Source organism: Anomaloglossus baeobatrachus, chromosome 2 (genome assembly GCF_048569485.1).
Source record: "Anomaloglossus baeobatrachus isolate aAnoBae1 chromosome 2, aAnoBae1.hap1, whole genome shotgun sequence".
Lineage (NCBI taxonomy): Eukaryota > Metazoa > Chordata > Amphibia > Anura > Aromobatidae > Anomaloglossus > Anomaloglossus baeobatrachus.
Window position 1 is genome coordinate 442,558,656 of NC_134354.1, and position 20,846 is coordinate 442,579,501.

General features: G+C 41.6%; 1 protein-coding gene across 1 annotated transcript in view; it reads left to right on the forward strand.

Annotated features, from left to right (window-relative positions):
• SSC4D (scavenger receptor cysteine rich family member with 4 domains) overlaps positions 1-19,492 on the forward strand; it is a 256,419-nt gene extending 236,927 nt beyond the window's left edge. The window contains exons 6-10 of the mRNA XM_075336278.1: positions 5,036-5,116; positions 5,202-5,276; positions 7,898-8,209; positions 11,486-11,563; positions 19,176-19,492. Coding sequence (XP_075192393.1) covers positions 5,036-5,116; positions 5,202-5,276; positions 7,898-8,209; positions 11,486-11,563; positions 19,176-19,492 — 863 coding nt within the window. The remainder of the gene's footprint in view (positions 1-5,035; positions 5,117-5,201; positions 5,277-7,897; positions 8,210-11,485; positions 11,564-19,175) is intronic.
• The last annotated feature ends 1,354 nt before the right edge of the window (positions 19,493-20,846 follow it).

Sequence of the window (20,846 nt, forward strand, 5' to 3'; positions counted from 1 at the left end):
CTGATGAAGTATTTCTGTCATCTGACCTAATATTACAATTTATTGGTGTACTAAGCTTGGTGCTGTATTAATGTACTGGTATTGGTTTTGGTAATTATTTAAGGAATGATGTTAGTTCTGATGATGTATTTCTGTACTGGTGATGGTTCTAGTGATGAATTTAAGGACTGATCCAGACCCACTAGTGAGACAACTGCTGCTTTGCCATCTTGGTCAATGCCCCAAGTTTCTTTGTTGAGTGCAGGTAAAATATATCTTTGTACCGTGTTAGCCAGTAGAGATAAACAAATTGTTTAAAAGAACTGAGAGTTCTCAGTGGTTGATACCTTTTAATGGCTAACTGAAAAGATAGTAATAATGGCAAGAGGACAAACTGTTGTGGCCATAAATATTGTAGCAGTTCATACATAAGCAGTGTGAAAGTTTTATTGTCCTCTGATTGGGGTCTGGTCCAAAGCTAGGATGCCCCCAGATGGTCTGAGGAGCACCTTTACCCAGACCACAGCATCATGGACATGAAATTGCTGGTATCGAAAGGAAATTTCTAGTCCCAGAGAGACAGAAGGGTTTGGGAATACAAACTTATGATGACCTTTGACACATTCAGAGCAGGAATGAATGTGTCACATAGATTTATGTCTGTTTACGTCAATTAAGAAAGGTGCTCCTCAGACCATCTAGCTTTGGACCAGACCCCAATCAGAGGACAATAAAACTTTCACACTGCTTATCTATGAACTACTACAATATTTATGGCCACAAAAGTTTGTCCTCTTGCCATAGTGATAGTTCTGCTTTACATAGCTTGTCTTATTTACTGCTCCATTCTATGTCCTGTTGTGTATAAATATGTGATTCTTCAGATTTTGTGTTATACTGAGCTTGATGAAGAGACCTGAGTAGTCTCAAAAGCTTGCTATTATTACCATCTTTTCAGTTAGCCATTAAAAGGTATCAACCACTGAACTCTCAGTTCTTTTAAACAATTTTTTTTTATGTTGAGTGCAACAGTCAACATACGTTTGACATTAGCTTCTGCACTCTGCATAACCAGCCTAGATTACAGAGGCCGAGTAAGAAAGTATAGAATAATGTGCCCTACACATGGGTTGGAATATGCTCTCCTGCTCCTTTCTGCCTCTACTCTCACTCGGAATTTTGTGAGCAGAGAAACACCTGCTGGAGGGAGATGTCCCAAATGTAAAAGTGCCCCCTCAAAAAAATTCCACTAACATTACAATAAATTTTACACCCATTATTTTCCAATTGCAACTAGGGTTAGGGATAAAGTTTAGTGCTAGGGTTATTACTAGGGCTAGGGTTAGTATTAGGAGTAGGTATTGGGTTAGGCTTTCAGTTACGTTTAGGGCTAAAGAAATAAAATATTTACAAAAAAAACCAAAAAAATTAAAATTAAAAAAATATATATTTGTATTTAAAGTTATATTTGAGCAAATAGTGGAAAAAAATAGATGGCAAAATTGTAAAATTAAAGAGTGTGAAATATTTTTTTTCAAATTCAATACTTGCACTTGGGGAATAAGGGATTTCATATTGTACTCTGTGCAACAGAATCGGGCAGTGCTAAGGGTCCATGGGCTTGTGGGCGCCAAATACTTATTCTAAATCGCTGGCAAACCACAGTATGCTATTGCATGTATAGTTATCAAATACAGTGCCTTGCAAAAGTATTCGGCCCCCTTGAATTTTTCTTTGGTGAAGAATCAACAAGTTGGACACAATTGTGAAGTAGAACAAAATGTATTGCTTATGTTAAACTTTTGTAAAAAATAAAAAACTGAAAATTGGGGGCGTGCAATATTATTCGTCCCCTTTAAGTTAATACTTTGTAGCGCCATCTTTTGCTACAATTACACCTGCAGGTCGCTTGGGGTATGTCTATATCCGTTTTGCACATTGAGATTTAAATTTTTTCCATTCTTCCTTTGCAAATAGTTCGAGCTGAGTGAGGTTGGATGGAGAGCGTTTGTGAACAGCAGTTTTCAGCTCTTTCAACAGATTCTCGATTGGATTCAGGTCTGGACTTTGACTTGGCCATTCTAACACTTGGATACGTTTATTTGTGAACCATTCCATTGTAGATTTTGCTTTATGTTTTGGATCATTGTCTTGTTAGAAGACAAATCTCTGTCCCAGTCTCAGGTCTTTTGCAGACTCCAACAGGTTTTCTTCAAGAATGGTCATGTACAGTTAGGTCCAGAAATATTTGGACAGTGACACAATTTTCGCGAGTTGGGCTCTGCATGCCACCACATTGGATTTGAAATGAAACCTCTACAACAGAATTCAAGTGCAGATTGTAACGTTTAATTTGAAGGTTTGAACAAAAATATCTTTTAGAAATTGTAGGAATTGTACACATTTCTTTACAAACACTCCACATTTTAGGAGGTCAAAAGTAATTGGACAAATAAACCAAACCCAAACAAAATATTTTTATTTTCAATATTTTGTTGCGAATCCTTTGGAGGCAATCACTGCCTTAAGTCTGGAACCCATGGACATCACCAAACGCTGGGTTTCCTCCTTCTTAATGCTTTGCCAGGCCTTTACAGCCGCAGCCTTCAGGTCTTGCTTGTTTGTGGGTCTTTCCGTCTTAAGTCTGGATTTGAGCAAGTGAAATGCATGCTCAATTGGGTTAAGATCTGGTGATTGACTTGGCCATTGCAGAATGTTCCACTTTTTTGCACTCATGAACTCCTGGGTAGCTTTGGCTGTATGCTTGGGGTCATTGTCCATCTGTACTATGAAGCGCCGTCCGATCAACTTTGCGGCATTTGGCTGAATCTGGGCTGAAAGTATATCCCGGTACACTTCAGAATTCATCCGGCTACTCTTGTCTGCTGTTATGTCATCAATAAACACAAGTGACCCAGTGCCATTGAAAGCCATGCATGCCCATGCCATCACGTTGCCTCCACCATGTTTTACAGAGGATGTGGTGTGCCTTGGATCATGTGCCGTTCCTTTTCTTCTCCAAACTTTTTTCTTCCCATCATTCTGGTACAGGTTGATCTTTGTCTCATCTGTCCATAGAATACTTTTCCAGAACTGAGCTGGCTTCATGAGGTGTTTTTCAGCAAATTTAACTCTGGCCTGTCTATTTTTGGAATTGATGAATGGTTTGCATCTAGATGTGAACCCTTTGTATTTACTTTCATGGAGTCTTCTCTTTACTGTTGACTTAGAGACAGATACACCTACTTCACTGAGAGTGTTCTGGACTTCAGTTGATGTTGTGAACGGGTTCTTCTTCACCAAAGAAAGTATGTGGCGATCATCCACCACTGTTGACATACGTGGACGCCCAGGCCTTTTTGAGTTCCCAAGCTCACCAGTCAATTCCTTTTTTCTCAGAATGTACCCGACTGTTGATTTTGCTACTCCAAGCATGTCTGCTATCTCTCTGATGGTTTTTTTCTTTTTTTTCAGCCTCAGGATGTTCTGCTTCACCTCAATTGAGAGTTCCTTAGACCGCATGTTGTCTGGTCACAGCAACAGCTTCCAAATGCAAAACCACACACCTGTAATCAACCCCAGACCTTTTAACTACTTCATTGATTACAGGTTAACGAGGGAGACGCCTTCAGAGTTAATTGCAGCCCTTAGAGTCCCTTGTCCAATTACTTTTGGTCCCTTGAAAAAGAGGAGGCTATGCATTACAGAGCTATGATTCCTAAACCCTTCCTCCGATTTGGATGTGAAAACTCTCATATTGCAGCTGGGAGTGTGCACTTTCAGCCCATATTATATATATAATTGTATTTCTGAACATGTTTTTGTAAACAGCTAAAATAACAAAACTTGTGTCACTGTCCAAATATTTCTGGACCTAACTGTATTTGGCTCCATCCATCTTCCCATCAATTTTAACCATCTTCCCTGTCCCTGCTCAAGAAAAGCAGGCCCAAACCATGATGCTGCCACCACCATATTTGACAGTGGGGATGGTGTGTTCAGAGTGATGAGCTGTGTTGCTTTTACGCCAAACATATCATTTGGCATTGTGCCCAAATAGTTTGATTTTGGTTTCATCTGACCAGAGCACCTTCTTCCACATGTTTGGTGTGACTCCCAGGTGGCTTGTGGCAAACTTTAAACAACACTTTTTATGGATATCTTTGAGAAATGGCTTTTTTCTTGCCACTCTTCCATAAAGGCCAGATTTGTGCAGAGTATGACTGATTGTTGTCCTATGGACAGACTCTCCCACCTCAGCTGTAGACCTCTAAAGTTCATCCAGAGTGTTCATGGGCCTCTTGGCTGCATCTCTGAGCAGTCTTTGCCTTGTTCGAGATGAAAGTTTAGAGGGATGGCTGGGTCTTGGTAGATTTGCAGTAGCATGATACTCCTTCCATTTCGATATGATCGCTTGCACAGTGCTCCTTGGGATGTTTAAAGTTTTTGAAATCTTTTTGTATCCAAATCTGGCTTTAAACTTCTTCACAACAGTATCACGTACCTGCCTGTTGTGTTCCTTGGTCTGCATGATGCTCTCTGTGCTTTAAACAGAACACTGAGACTATCACAGAGCAGGTCCATTTATACAGAGACTTGATTACACACAGGTGGCTTCTATTTATCATCATCAGTCATTTAGACAACATTGGATCATTCAGAGATCCTCAATGAACTTCTGGAGTGAGTTTGCTCCACTGAAAGTAAAGGGGATGAATAATATTGCACGCCCCACTTTTCAGTTTTTTATTTTTTACAAACGCTTAACATAAGCAATAAATTTCATTCTACTTCACAATTGTGTACCACTTGTTGTTGATTCTTCAACAAAAAATTAAAATGTTTTATCTTTATGTTTGAAGCCTGAAATGTGAGAAAAGGTTGAAATGTTCAACCTCCAACTTTCGCAAGGCACTGTATCACATAGAACAAATGTAACAGAGAGCAACTTATAAATTGAATATCTTTTCATTTTTGTATGACTAAACAACTGATATATCTTAATCTCGATAATATTTTTTCCTCTGTTATTGTGTAATAATTTACTATTGTCCAGGTATAGGAATTTTAACTACAACTCCAAGCACCAGTCCTATGGCCCATGACACTGCAGACTCATTTACGGACACTGCCACAGGTAAATGAGACATAATTACTATTAGTATTACTAGGGTATATTGTATAACACAATAATTTTCTGTGCATTTTTTCATTGTTTGTAGTTACTTGGGGAGGAAGTCAACTTTCTTCTGAGACAGATTTGATCACAACAGCATTTTTGCAGCCTTGGAGGAAAAGTAAGATATTTTCTTATACCTTTAACATTTGCTACCAAATACATAAAGTGAAGAATTAACACTTCCAAAATATCAAAAACCTAAGACATTTATTTCATATGTTTGAATTTTTGAATTGAGATACTTACAATTTGTTACCAAAGTCACCAGTTTGTAGCTCTCTTAGTTCCAGAGAAAACTGCGTCACAATTTTTTCTGGAACTAAGAGAGGTACGAACTTGTTCTTTTAGAATTAAATAACATATGATGGACTGAGTGGAAAACCACAACACATTGTTTTTCTTCTTTTTAATCCAGAGATATGTGCAAACATTCACCAAATGCATTTTAAAGCCATTTTTAAGCACATTGCACACAAAACAGAAATCATCGCAATTTTCTCTGGAACTAAGAGAGCTACAAACTTGTTCTCTTAGACTATTATCTGATCTCATATATTTTTAAATATAATTTTTAAACATTTTTTAACTAGTTAGCCACCGGTCGGGGCAACTTCTAGTGTGCAATAATTCTATTTTATTGCTGTGTAATACTTAAGTTACACAATTGTGCTTTTTAATTAAGTGGTATATATGCCGCCCCCACGTCAGTAGCAGCCGGGCTGCTCGAATTTGGATCCGCAGTGACTCGAGGGATTTCCGGACTCAGGGGTCGTGCGGACACTCAAATAAAAAGGGGACGTATTTGTACGCGGATTGCTGTAGATACTTTGTGACGCCACCCACGGTGTGTGGTAAGATATGGTACCACCGCTGCTGTTGGGGAGCACCCGGGCGGGAGATGGGATAGCAGCTGGATGTTAGCCCCTCCGTGGGTAGGGATGGATACCCCGGGGCTCAGTGTCCAGAACACGGGAAGTGATGTAGGCCGGAGATGGCGTGCCGGGCCGGACCAGGGAGTGTTGGTGTACTCACTGTGGAAGAATTGCACACAATTCCATTGGTAAACCAAGGTGACAGTGGCCAGCTGCCGCGTCCGGGTGTGCTCGGGTCCCCCACCCGGCTGGTGTACCGCTGTCCTTTCCTCTGGCACTCTGTAATTTTCCTCACTTTTGGACGACTCCATCTGGAATGGAAGAAGTCCACTCCCGGTATGTTCTAGTTGGGCGATGTGCCCGCGAAAACTGACCCTTGGGATTTCAGTGGGTGTTTGCGGATACCCTATTCCCTGAAGTGGGCTGCCGTTTCGCTCTATCTGGGATAAACGTCTGGAGCTAGGCTTGAAACCTGCTCCCGGCCTCGTGATTTAGAGAAGGGGCTTGAACAGTCTTCTAACTAGGGTCCAGGTACCCCACCTGTGCACGGTTTCCGGACCGGATCTCCGCTGTCGTTATCAGCGGGCTCCAACCCTGTCCCGATCCACTTTGGATCTCCTGCGACCGTACTCCTGTCGCCTTTGGACACGGTCCACTGCTTGGCACATAGGCCAGTAGACCAGGGCCACTACCCTGTCTACTCTCCACTAGGCTCAGCTTTCCTCTGACAGTCTGTCACTCCTCTCCACTTTACCTCCAAACTCTTTCTACTGTGTTACCTCCCCCGGATCCTCAAGACCCCTAGATGGGCGCTCCCAATCCGCAGGGTCCAGCCCACTGGTGTGTCCTTACTACCCTGGGGGGGTGGCTAGGATTTTGTGGCTGATGGAACTGATGTGGGAGGTGTTATGTAGGGTGTAGTACACTTCTGTGACCACCTGGCGGTGCCAAGGCATTACATATACACATGTATTAATCTATAATAGACACTATCACTGTTTTTTAATCCTATTAATAAGTGCAGTTTTATTTTATATGGTAGAAAACCATTTATACATTCTTGAATAAATTTTTCCCAAAGTATAAATCTGTTTGCGCGGATGGATCACTAGTACTTGTATTAGTTTTTCCTTAGAATTAGATGACATTTAATGGACTGAGTGGAAAACCAGAAAAAATTCAAGCACTAGAGATGGAAAACTGGCAACTTATTCCTCATATATAGCAATACGAGTTGGAACTTGGTTTGAAAAATAATTTTCAGTTTTTAGACGTATATGCAGCTGTTTGGCTAATACTGTACATTGTAGAGCTTAGAGTAGACTAAAGCTTATCAACCTTTGCTATTATGGTCACTAGATCAATTAGCATGTAATAAAGGATTTCTAATGGAGTCTTCCTTAGCTTGACTAACCTTCTTTGAAATTACTATAAATCAATTTAAACAGACCTCAATTTCCCAAGACAAAGCATCTAATTACCTACATAAGATAGTGGCATTTTAAAGGAGGCAATGCACAGAATTATCATCTTGCCTCTTTCATACATCTAACTGAACTTAATTACAGAAACAAAAGAAAAATAGACATATTATTGCTTTAGAAAAAAGCAATATCCAGTGCGGTCAGGACACGTATCAAGGTTCTATTTTCATGATTATATTATGGATGTAATTAATTATAATCATAATTGAAACAATTAAACACAAATTTAAACTAATTATTAATTACTAATTGTTCTAAATAGAATAAAATCTGTATTCTTGATTTCTTTTTTAGGTAAAAAAAACCCAAACTGGCAGCCTTGTATGAAAAAAAACCTTTAACATGTTTTGTAAGATTAATTATCATTCCATTTTGTCCACCAGGTGGCAGTATTAGACTAGTAAATGGAAATAGCAGCTGCCAAGGAAGAGTGGAAGTTCTTTATCGGAATACTTGGGGAACTGTATGTGATGATGACTGGGATTACAACAACGCACAGGTGGTTTGCAAGCAGATGGGTTGTGGTCCCGCCCTTGTGGCTACAACTCTTAGTTATTTTGGCTATGGCAGCGGTCCCATCCTTCTTGATAATGTAGATTGTGTCGGTACAGAGAAAGATCTAATTGACTGCTTCAACCTAGGTTGGGGGCAGCATAACTGTGGACATCATGAAGATGCAGGTGTAATTTGTCAAGGTGAATATGTTTTATATAATTCATAAGTTGGCTGTAAAACCAAAATACAAAGTGAATGTAGACTAATACAGGTGCGTCTCAATAAGTTAGAATATTATAAAAAAAATTAATATATTTCAGTAATTCAGTACAATAATTCATTATTTCTGTTAATGTTGATGATTATGGCTTACAGCCAATGAAAACCCAAAAGTCATTATCTCAGAAAATTAGAATAATTACCACAAAACACCTTCAAAGTCTTCCTAAGTGTTTAAAATGGTCCCTTAGTCTGGTTCAGTAGGCTACACAATCATGGGGAAGACTGCTGACTTGACAGATGTCCAGAAGGCAGTCATTGACACACTCCACAAATGGGGTAAGCCAGAAATTTTAACAGAGCCTGACCCCACCATGACAGTCGGCGAGTTTTGAGCAAAACTTCTTGTGACAATAGCATTTTTTAGGGATGTGGGGTTGCTGAAAAAAATGCTATTCTAGCATTTGGATTATTTTTCTGTAAATGGTATTTACCATAACTTTAAAATTTGATAGTCCACACTTTTACACATGTGGTGATAGCAACTATGTACATTTTTAAAATGTATTTTTTAAGAGGTATTTATGATAACTGTTTTATATTCTCAACCTGTGTAAAATTGTATGTACTGTAGTCCAACTGTAATTATATACTCACCGATCGCTGTTTCCATCTGGTTCATAGCAGCGCTCCCATCCTCTTTATACTCATGTGACGGTGATTCCAACCAGCAGTATCATGCTGCCGATCTGTTGGCTTACATTGTAATAGTAGTGACTTCTACAAGTGGTGAGAACAGCCCGGTAGCCTGGCATCAGCAACTACTGCCCTGGACCTACTCTCACCACTGCTTTCCTGGACCTACTCTCACCACTGCTGCCCTGGAACTACTCTTAACAATGCTGCCCTGGATCTACCCTCACCACTGTTGCCCTGGATCTACTCTCAACACTGCTGCCCTGGATCTACTCTCACCAATTCTGCCCTGGACTTACTCTCACCACTGCTGCCCTGGACCTACTTTCACCACTGCTGCCCTGGGCCTACTTTCACCACTGCTGCCCTGGACCTACTCTCACCACTGCTGCCCTGGACCTACTCTCACCACTGCTGCCCTGGACCTACTCTCACCACTGCTGCCCTGGACCTACTCTCACCACTGCTGCCCTGGACCTACTCTCACCACTGCTTCCCTGGACCTACTCTCACCACTGCTGCCCTGGACCTACTCTCACCACTTGTGCCCTGGACTTACTCTCACCAATGCTGCCCTGGATCTACTCTCACCAATTCTGCCCTGGACTAAGGGTACCATCTCACTAAACGACGTACCAGCGATTCCGACCACGATACGACCTGGTCAGGATCGCTGGTACATCGCTACATGGTCACTGGTGAGCTGCCAATTAGGCAGATCTCACCAGCAACCAACCACCAGCCACCAGCAACTCGTGTAACGATTCTGCGCTTGGTAGCTAGGGTAAATATTGTGTAACTAAGCAAAGCGCTTTGCTTGGTTACCCGATATTTACCCTGGTTACCTGCATACACCGCTTACAGGCTGCCAGCGCTGGCTCCCTGTATACATAGCTAGGGTACATATCAGGTTACTAAGCAAAGCGCTTAGCTTAGTTACCCGATATTTACCCTGGCTACATGTGCAGGGAGCCAGCACTGGCAGCCTGTAAGCGGTGTACGCTGGTAACCAGGGTAAATATCGGGTAACCAAGCAAAGCGCTTTGCTTAGCTACCCGATATTTACCCTGGTTACCAGCGTACGCTACTTACACAGAGTCGGTGCTCGTTGGTCTCCTGTCGTCAAACACGCCGATGTGTGCTGCACAGCGGGAAACCAATGAGTAAAAAATGAACCAGAACAGTGTATAACGATCAGCGATTTCACAGCAGGGGCCAGGTCACTGCTTAGTCTCACACACAGCGAGATCGCTGATGAGCTCACTGGTACGTCACAAAACCTGTGACTCAGCAGCGATCTAGCTAGCGATCTCGCTATGTGAGAAGTACCTCTTACTCTCACCACTGCTGCCCTGGACCTACTCTCACCGCTGCTGCCCTGGATCTAAGGCCACTTTACACGCTGCGTCATTTCTAGTGATATCGCTAGCGATCGCACCCGTCCCCGTCGTGCGTGCGTCATCTGCAAATCGCTGCCCGTAGCGAACAATATTGCTCGTATGCGTCACACGCACATACATTCCTAACGACGTCGCTGTGGCCGGCGAACAAACTCTTTTTTAAGGGGGAGGTTCGTGTGGTATCACAGCGACGTTACACAGCGGGGCAGCCAATAGAAGCGGAGAGCAGCCGCATTAACGTCACTCCAACCTCATTATCGGAGGATGCAGGAACGCTGATGTTCGTTGTTCCCGGGGTGTCACAAGTAGCGATGTGTGCTGCCTCAGGAACGACGAACAACCTGCGTCCAAAATGAGAAACGATATTTGGGAAAGGAACGACGTGTCAACAATCAACGATTTTTGCCGTTTTTTGAATCGTTAGCGGTTGCTCGTAGGTGTCACACGCAACAACGTCGCTAACAACGCCGGATGTGTGTCACGAATTCCGTGACCCCAGCGATATCTCATTAGCAATGTCGTTGCGTGTAACTAGCCTCTACTCTAATTGGCGTTGCCCAGACCTCCTGTCACCACATGCTGCTGGACAATGCGTAAATGGCAACAGGGGTAATATGTAGTGCAACGCATAGTGTTAGCTACAATAAAAAGATGACTTGTTCCCTTCACACAGCTGTAAACTAGGCGGCCCAGGAAGAGTGCACAGTTCAAAGCAAAGGCAGCCACTGTACAGGAGCTATAGTCAAACACCGACCACAGTTTCCTGTGTCAAAGGGCTGCAGTATTTGTGTGTTTATGGAGTATAAATGTTGTGATCAGACACTTACATATTAGCAAATAATAATGGTAGCATATAGCATCTGCAAAAAATATTAAAAGAATAAAAAAATAAATGTTAAAACGGTAAATTTTATAAATAATTGTTTATATAATTCATATTTATTAATAAAAATCATGACTCACGACACATGCCCTTTAATTAATCTTCTTTGTATACTTGTATAAATGTGTTGTGGGTGGAGCACACTTCAATACTGTACATTTCCAAAGTATGAATAACACAATATGATATACATTTCTATTTTTCACCTTGAATGATGAAATCACATAATTAGTCATCATTATTCTATTCAAGAATAATCATACATTACATTTATTTAGGTGTGAAAGAATCCGAATTGTTTTTCAAAGGAAGTAGCTTTGATGTGACAACTAAATCAGCAACACCTCCAAAAGATGGTATGTATGCTCCAAGTCTCTCATTGGAATCTATTAGAATTAAGCAAATCGATTTGTAGGACCTTAGTTGGTACTCCGTTACAGCCGGTTTAGAGCACTGTGAACTTCCTACTATTTGCTGGCATCCTGTGCACCTCTACTCTTTATTAGGCTATATTCACATGACCATCCCGTTTTTGCAGTCCTCAAAAAATGGTCCCGTTTTTCCACATATGCATCCGTGTGACATCCATGTGTCACCCGCATCCATTCCGTTCTGTATACGGTTCGTTTTGCATCCATATGGCTTCCATTTTTTGAGGTCCAAAAATTTTTTTTTTTACCCAGGATCCATTACAAGCTAGAAAGATAGATAGAAGGATAGATAGATAGTAAGAAAGACATATATAATGTCCCACTCTCCAGCATTTTGGAAGCTTGCACCCTTTAGTGCCTTTCATGTGGCACTAAACGGTGTTTAGCCTTGTTTTTAGCTCCAAATTAAATATTATCCCTCAAAAAACGGCGTGGGGTCCCCGTATTTTTTCTAGCCAGCAAGGTGGAGCAGACAGCTGCAGCCTGGAGACTGCAGCTGGCAGCTTCACCTTGGCTGGTAATCCAAAACAGAGGGCACCCCACACTGTTATTTTAAATTAAATAAATAATTTAAAACAAAAAACGTGGGGACCCCCCCACATTGGATCACCAGCCAAGGTAAAGAGGACAGCTGTGATCTGGTATTTTCAGACTAGGGAGGTCCATAGTTTTTGGACCCTCCACAGCCTTAAAATAGTATGCCGCAGCCACCTCAAAAGTGTCACATCCATTAGATGCACCAATCCTAGTGGTTCGCCTCGGCTCATCCTGTTGCCCTGGTGCGGTGACAAATGGGGTAATAAATGGGGTTCATGTCAGCTGTGAATTCCCACCTGACCTTAAGCCCTGGGATTAGTCATGGGTTGGCATATGTCAGATACCCCCATTACAAATCCAGTCGTTGAACAAAAACAAATTAATTTTATTTGGACAAACAGCCCTAGACAATATCTCTGGTTCACCAATTTATGATAAATTTTAATAAAAAAATGGCCGATGTAATCCATAACGAGGTCCCATGACAATTCCCAAATGCGAACCTGAAAGACATCAAAAGAGAAATTTATTAAAGAAATAAAGACAATAGACACCCTCATTCACAAAATGTATTCCCCTGCAAAATTTCTACGCCAGGTCTGGCGTAATCCAGTAAGGGGGTCCCACGATGATCCACACCCACTGTCCCAGTCAATGAAGAATAGAATGTTCCCCATTGGCTGGAACAGCAGTGCAGTGACCTGCGCTAACAACATGAGGTCAGCCCAGGTCACCACGGATGCTCACACTTCAGTGTGTGAGCAGCCGCGGGGATTACGAGTGCCGACATCATGAGGTTAGCTCAGTTTATTACCTGTGACAATGAACTCCGCTGATCTCATGATGTCAGCGCTCATCACTGAGTTACATGACCACGGCGTTCTCTTGCGAAGTATCGCTGGAGCCCGCAATGTCACCACTAGTCACAGACTCAAGTCGCCCGCAATACTTAATGTGAGAACGCGGCAGTCATGCAACTCAGTGACGAGTGCTGACATCACGAGTTCAACAGAGTTCATCACCACAGGTAATGTACTGAGCTAACCTCAATCAGCGCTCTTTATCTCCGCGGCTGCTCACACACTGCTGTGTGAGCCACTGTAGGGCTGGCCAGGGCAGTTCTACACTACATATACTGCAGGGGCTCCCATAGACTGAAGCCACATAGAAGTGCTTCCGTGTGGCTTCAGTTTTTTTTTGTGGGCACATAGACTTTTATTGGTTTATGGTCTGCAATTTGCGGAACTAAATAGGACGTGTTCCATAATAATGGAACAGACATATGGACATGGATAGCACATGGAAGCTTTTCCGTGCGCCATCTGTTTTTACACAAAACACATTGAAAAACATGATCTCATCAGTAGGTCCGCAAAAAAAACTGAACAGACCAGGACAAACGGAACGGTCGTCTGAATGAGCTCTTAGGACCAGTCGAGTTTGTAGTATGGAACAAATTCCAAAGTGCTCCCAGGACATCATCGTTGAGTGAATTAGCTTCCTGGTTAGTCTCACTTGTGACTTATGTCCTGACGTCCAAGGTACCAAACAGACTGAATCATGCCATAGAGATAAGATAGAGGCAAGGGTAAGGTGACCTATTGCAAAAAGGTGGCCTGAATTTGGTGGGAGGAAGTGGTACCTTGGCACAATGTGTAAGATCTTGATGCAACCTCTAGGAAGACAATTAGAAGAGACCAGTTAATGAAAGGAAATGCTTAGAGTTCCTAGCCTTTTCCCACAAAAAATACATGCTATGTCTTCCTTATTGTAGGGTTCTAAGTACAAAAGGACATAATAATATATATAATATGTCTAATGAATGCTAGAGCTACATGGCCTGGTGCAAAAGCCACAATTAAAGATGGCTCAGATCCATTCACCAGACACTGAAGTCAGTAGTGCCCATGGCATCTAAGAATCTGATGCGGCAAATGGTTCCTTTGGTCAGTCCACTGTGCTGCAGAGAGTCCATGGGTTCTGATAGCAGCTAAGGGCTTAGCATATGTAATATCGCCATAACTGTACTGACCCTTACAAAAAATGTATCAAATTATTCATATTGTATTTCAGTAGCCTAAAATGGTAGCAATAAAACCTACAACCTGCTGTACAAAAAGAGGCTTCATACAGCTTTGTCAATTGAAAATAAAAAATTGATGGTTCTTAGAATGCATTGATCAAAAACAATTAAAAAAAAATTGCCCTGTCCTCAAGTCCGCAGATGATAAATAAAGTTCCTATTTTAAAAGAGTTCAATTTTGCTTTTCTTTTATTTTTAAATGACTAATGCTAAAAAACTTTATATCTGAAAATATATATTTTTGCAGCAGATCGTCCAAACCCAATGCTACACCAGTAGATATCCATCTTGACGATTGCTAGTCCTGATTAAACGTTTAAAGATAACTTATCACCCACCTGACATTATTGATTTCATCTAAAAAAAAATGTTAACCTTAAAAAAATACTTTTATAAAAGAAACATAACCAATATTTTATTCCTGGACAACCACTTTAAGCCCTTAACAACGAATGACGTACACAGCACATCATGAGCAGGTGTCAGTTCTCGCATCTTTACATGCACAGGTCCCCACTCTCTGATCGCTGTGATTGGTCAATCAATCTGCCAGCTAGGGACGGTGCCAGTACCGCCCTTGACTAATTAAACCTCCAGATGCTGCGTTTGGTAGTGGTCATGGATTTAGAAGGTTGTATGAAAGAGGGGGCTCCCGTTCTCATACCCATTGGCTCTCTGGCAATGAAGTCAAGGGGAGACAATGGTTGTCATAGCACCCAGGGTCAAACAATGACCTCCTGGTGTGCCTGGTATGGTGGTCTCATAGATCCAGCTATAGGCAGTATCTTAACAGTCATTTTGTCAGTGTAATCTGACAGGTCTCATGTATTGCAATACATATCTATTGCAATGCATGAGACCAGCATCAGAAAAATAAAAGTTAAAGTCCTATAAAAGGACTTAGTAACAAAATAAAAAATGTTAAGAAAAAAATTGCAAAAATGATTGATAAAATAGCCCACAAAATAAAGAACATAAAATATTACACCAATAAAGATGAATGTTTATGTAAATACAAATATAAACTAATAAAGTACACATATTTGGTTGTGCCGCATCCAGAATGATACAATCTATAAAACTACCACACTATTTAACCCCTACAGTGAACACCATAAGCATTAATAAAAAACATGGTAAGAAAAAATGCTTGTTTATCATACCTCCAAAATAAAAGAGGAATAAAGAGAGAGATAAAATGATGCTTGTAAATAAAACTGATATAGCTGAAAAGGTCATCTTGTAAAGTAAAAAAACAAGCTGCCACACAGCTCCATCATTTGAAAAATAAAAAAGCTACAGCTCTCAGAACACAGTAATGCAAAAACAATACTTTTTCATAATTTTTTTGTGTAAAAGTGACAAAATATAAAACAATATAGAAATGTGGTCTTAATCTCACTGCACTGACCCAAAAAATAAAGATGTCTTATTACTTTTATCACACAGTGAACAGCATAAGAATAATGCCGTCTAATCATTTATACCACATGGTGAAAAACGTAAAACATAGATAAAAGAAATTCTTGACCTGCTCTTGATTTTATTCATTCTGCCTCCCAAAGATTGCAGTAAAGCTTGATTGATATTTATCCTGTTCTCTACGCTGAACACTTGCACTTGGGTTTCCTTTTAAGTCTTTGAAATAGGTGATTAAGGCTATGTGCCCATGGGACTCTGCAACCGTGGAACTTGCTGCGGAAAACCTGCAGATTTATCTGGATTTTCTAGATAAATCCTCAGGGTTTAGCAAGCACAGACACTCCCCATGTTATCTTATGGGACACAGGGAGTGTCTGTGTCCATGCTGCGGTATGTGCGGCTGCGGAATATGCTGCCGATGTCCCGCAGCTGCACATAACTACATGTCAATTATTCCTGCGGAAATACCTGCGGAAATCCGGCCCTCCACTATGGAGATAGAGGTCAGGACTTCCGCAGGTAAGTCGCACAAATGTCCGCAGGTTTACCGCAGCTATTTTGCTGGAATCCCGCAGCAATGGATAGCTGCGGATTCCATGGATCAGCTTCGGGAAACCTGCGGCCGTATCTGCGGATATATCCATGGGTACAAAGTCCCGTGGGCACATAGCCTAAGACAGAACTCCTGTCGGAACATTTGCTATAATGAGGCAATTGGATACACTTTAGACTCACTTTGCCCTGTGACCAGGCCCTGACTGTTTTTTTAGGTGTGCTTAAAAGTGCAGTCTACCACCTCTTTTCTGCACATCTTAAAATCCTGACCCCCACCAAACTGAAGCCACACAGAGTGCAGAATAACTCTGCTGCCTCATTAGTGAATAGATCCATTGCAGGTTTCATCTGAATCATGTATTTTGTAGATTTATATGCAAAGCCAGATGTAAGCACTGAAAAATGTGAACTGATGCAAAATGTTTTGTAATCTTCCATCAATATCAATTTCTACTCAACCCACGAGAAACAAATCCGCCCACAGGTTTGCCATCGGTTAACAGAAATATAGGGGATTTCACATTAGTGATAGCACAAAGCTCTGGAAATATGCTATAGCTCGTCGCCCCTCAAATGAAATCCCGTGAAATCTACACTCTCAAATACAAATGCCTCTCTCCCTTCTGAACCTCCCAGTGTGCTTAAGCCACAGGTAGTGTCCACATGCTTGGCATTTCTGTAGCGAGGAGATTAAGTTATGGGGTGCAGGTCTTCAGAAGCTCAAGTTTGGCACAATGTACGGGCACTAAAATGTACTGGGCAATGGAAGACTTCCATTTTCATTCTGCAATATCCATTACTGCTTGTTTCTGGAAAACACCCACAGAGTCAAAATCATCACTACACCATTAGATGAATTAACAAAAGGGGTGTAACTTCCAATTTGGGGTCACTTGAAGGAAGTGTCTGCTCTTTTGGCACTGAAGGGCTCTGGAAATGGAGTCTGGAAACTATTGTAGAAAACTACTCTCCAAAAGTAAAATATCACTCATTCCCTCCTGAGTCTCACCACGTGGTAAGTCACATCCTGTACAGTCACATGTAGTATATTGTCACATTCACGAAAAATGTAGTAATAATTATGTGGTCATTTTTATCTATTTCCCCTTGTGAAATGTAAAATCTGGGGCTAAAACAACATTTTAGTGGTAAAAATGTAATTATTTTTTCTGCATCGCATAATAGTATATAATTTTGTGAATCATATGTGGCATTGCGGTCCTGCACAGGCGCACTTTGATCTGCCCTGCTTAGGGCAGATCAAAGTACTATAGTGTGCAGATGCAAGGAAAGGCTAAAGACCGTCCACGCATGTGCACTACAGCACTTTGATCTGCCTGTGCAGGACCGCAATGCTGGCCTTGGTGGATGACCTCATAAAGTGACACTGGTCAGATTTGGAAAAAGAGGTTAGGTCATTAATATGCAAAGTGGATCGGTCCTTAAGGGGTTTAAACAAAATTGCTTTTTCTTTTGTGCCATCTACATTGTTCAAATGACCCAGCTTTCAAAATGAATCAGGTCCAATCTTCTGGGTAAGGGCAACTGATTTGCACAGGAGCTCTAACTAAAAGAAGTAATAGTTTTTTAAATGTAGGGTGAGAGAGTCACCTTTTATGTAAGGATAACTGAAAACAAAGATCTGAGTTATTTAAAAGACATTAATATTTATTAAAGGGAATCTGTCACTAGGTTTTTGCTATCTCATTTGAGAGCAGCATAATATAGGGTCAGAGACCCTGATTACAATAATTTGTCACTTAAGCAGGCTTTACACGCTACGATATATCTAACGAGATGTCGGCGGGGTCATGTCGTAAGTGACGCACATGCGGCATCGTTAGTGATATCGTAGCGTGTGACAGCTATGAACGAGCAGAAATACTCACCTTCTCGTTCATTGCTGACACGTCGCTCATTTTCTAAAAATCGATCGTCCTGTTGTTCATTGTTCCTGAGGCAGCACACATTGCTCCATGTGACACCCCGGGAATGATAAAATGCAGCTTACCTGCGGCCGCTGGCAATGCTGAAGGAAGGAGGTGGGCAGGATGTTTATGTCCTGCTCATCTCCGCCCCTCCGCTTCTATTGGCCGGCCGCTGTGTGACGTCGCGGTGACGCCGAACATCCCTCCCCCTTCAGGAAGAGGATGTTCGCCGCCCACAGCGAGGTCGTTTGTAAGGTAAGTACGTGTGACGGGGGGGTTACAACATTGTGCGACACGGACAAGAAATTGCCCGTGCCGCACAAACGATGGGGGCGGGTGCGATCGCAAATTAATTGTAAAATGTAAAGTAGCCTTTACTTTACTGGTTGTTGCAATGTTGATAAAATCTCTGTTTTACCAGATCTTTGAATATTTAGCTCTGTATAACCCCGCCCACATCTCTGGTTCACAGCTTTTTATGTAAACTGCATAGGCAAAAAGCTGCCAATCAGTGGTGGAGGTGAGATTATGCAGAGCGCATGATTGTGGAGGACTACATGGTAGCAGTTTTCTAGTTGTCTAGTTATAATCTACTGCTGATAAATTAGCCATTTTATAAAAACTACAGTAGGTAGCCCAGTAAATGACACATCACTGAACTCAGGGACTCTGCCTCTACATTATGCGACATTTCAATAAAGTCACAATTTTTAATAATTTCCAAAAAATATATTCTGGATACAGTTGAATGTTGAAATATTCTTATTAACCTCGCTGATGAAGTGTCAAAGTAACACTTTTTAAGGAGCCATGACCCTTATCTTATGACATGTCCATGAGCTGTGACTCCCATCAGTTCCAGAACATTTTCATAACTTCTGATACGGAGCATTAATTCGACAACTCTGAAATGTCAGAAGATAACCAAAGGTGAAATAGAAGTTTACAAAAATGTGCAGCTTTTAGAATTAAAACAATTTACAAAATGACATGCTTTTCTCTGTTTTGCCAGGGTCTATCCGGTTAGTAAATGGAAGCCATCGTTGTGAAGGGCGTTTGGAAATCTTTTTTTTATTACAGTGGGGAACTGTGTGTGATGATGCATGGGATCTAAAGGCGGCTAAAGTGGTCTGCCGTTCTTTAGGCTGTGGAGCAGCTATGACAGCATCGGGAGAAGCATGGTACGGACAGGGCACTGGCATTATATTCCTCGACAATGTTAAGTGTCATGGCAATGAAAGTTCCCTATTGCAGTGCTCCTACATCCGCTGGAATGTCCACAACTGTGACCATTCAGAAGATGCTGGGGTCAAGTGTGGGCTCTTGTGATCACCATCGACAGCCAATCTGAACATATGTAAATGTATACATTATGTACATAATTCTGTTTTGTCTCTTAACTGTAATTTTGCACTTTATTAACCCAATAAAACCAAGACTAATGATGGTAAATGGAAAAAATTACAATACGAGAAACAGTAATTGTTTTTTTGGTTTAATAACCTACCAGTAATGTAGTTTGAAGTTGAAATGGAACCTGTCAGCACAATTTAGCAATGTAAAAGAAAGATATAGCCATAATGGCACTGTTATACTGACTAAATTGATATATTTGGTGAAGAAATCCGCTTTGTGGTTCTTGTTTAATCACTTTTTAAAGTTTTTTTGCCAATTAGATTTTAGTGCACACAAACTGGACAATGGTCCCAGAGGCAGGACATGCACAGATTGAGAGCTCAGCTCAATGGTGTCTTTATTGAGCCAAGTAGAAAAAAATACAGATTCATGTTCATTTAAAGTTATTTAAAGTGTAAAAGACACCAGCCTCCAAACTACTGCTAGGCACAAACACTGACACGTTTCGACTTAAGGGGGCTTTACACGCAACAACATCACTAACGAGATGTCGTTGGGGTCACGGAATTCGTGACGCACATCCGGCCTCGTTAGCGACATCATTGCGTGTGACACGTACGAGCGACCACTAATGATCAAAAATACTCACCTAATTGTAGATCGTTGACACGTCGTTCAAATCCCAAATATCGTTAATGGTGCAGGACGCAGGTTGTTTGTCTGAGGCAGCACACATCGCTACGTGTGACACCCCAGGAATGATCAACAACACCGTACCTGCGTCCTCCGGCAACAAGGTGGGCATGACTTTCATTCGGCTGCTCTCCGCCCCTCCGCTTCTATTGGACGCCTGCCGTGTGACGTCACTGTGACGCCGCACGAACTGTCCCCTTTGAAAAGAGGCTGTTCGCCAGCCACAGCGACGTCGTTAGGCAGGGAAGTTCGTGTGACGAGTACTAACGATATTGTGCGCCACGGGCAGCAATTTGCCCGTGACGCACAAACGACGCGGGCGGGTGCTTTCACGAGCAACATCCCTAGCATTGTCACTGCGTGTAAAGCAGCCTTTAGTCTTATTGGTAAGTTGAAACACGTCGGGGTTTGTGCTTAGCAGTAGTTTGGTGGCTGGTGGCTTTTACACTTTAAATAAATTTGAATGAACATGGATTTTGAATGCTGGAGATATGGGTTTTTTTCTATTTTACTTCATTGAAGCCTTTACGTGGGCGGCTCCATACACTTCATTTCCATATGGAACAGGTAGAGCTAGGACTGATGAGCGAATTTCTCTACCCTATTTTATTCATTGAGCCAAGATCTCAATCTG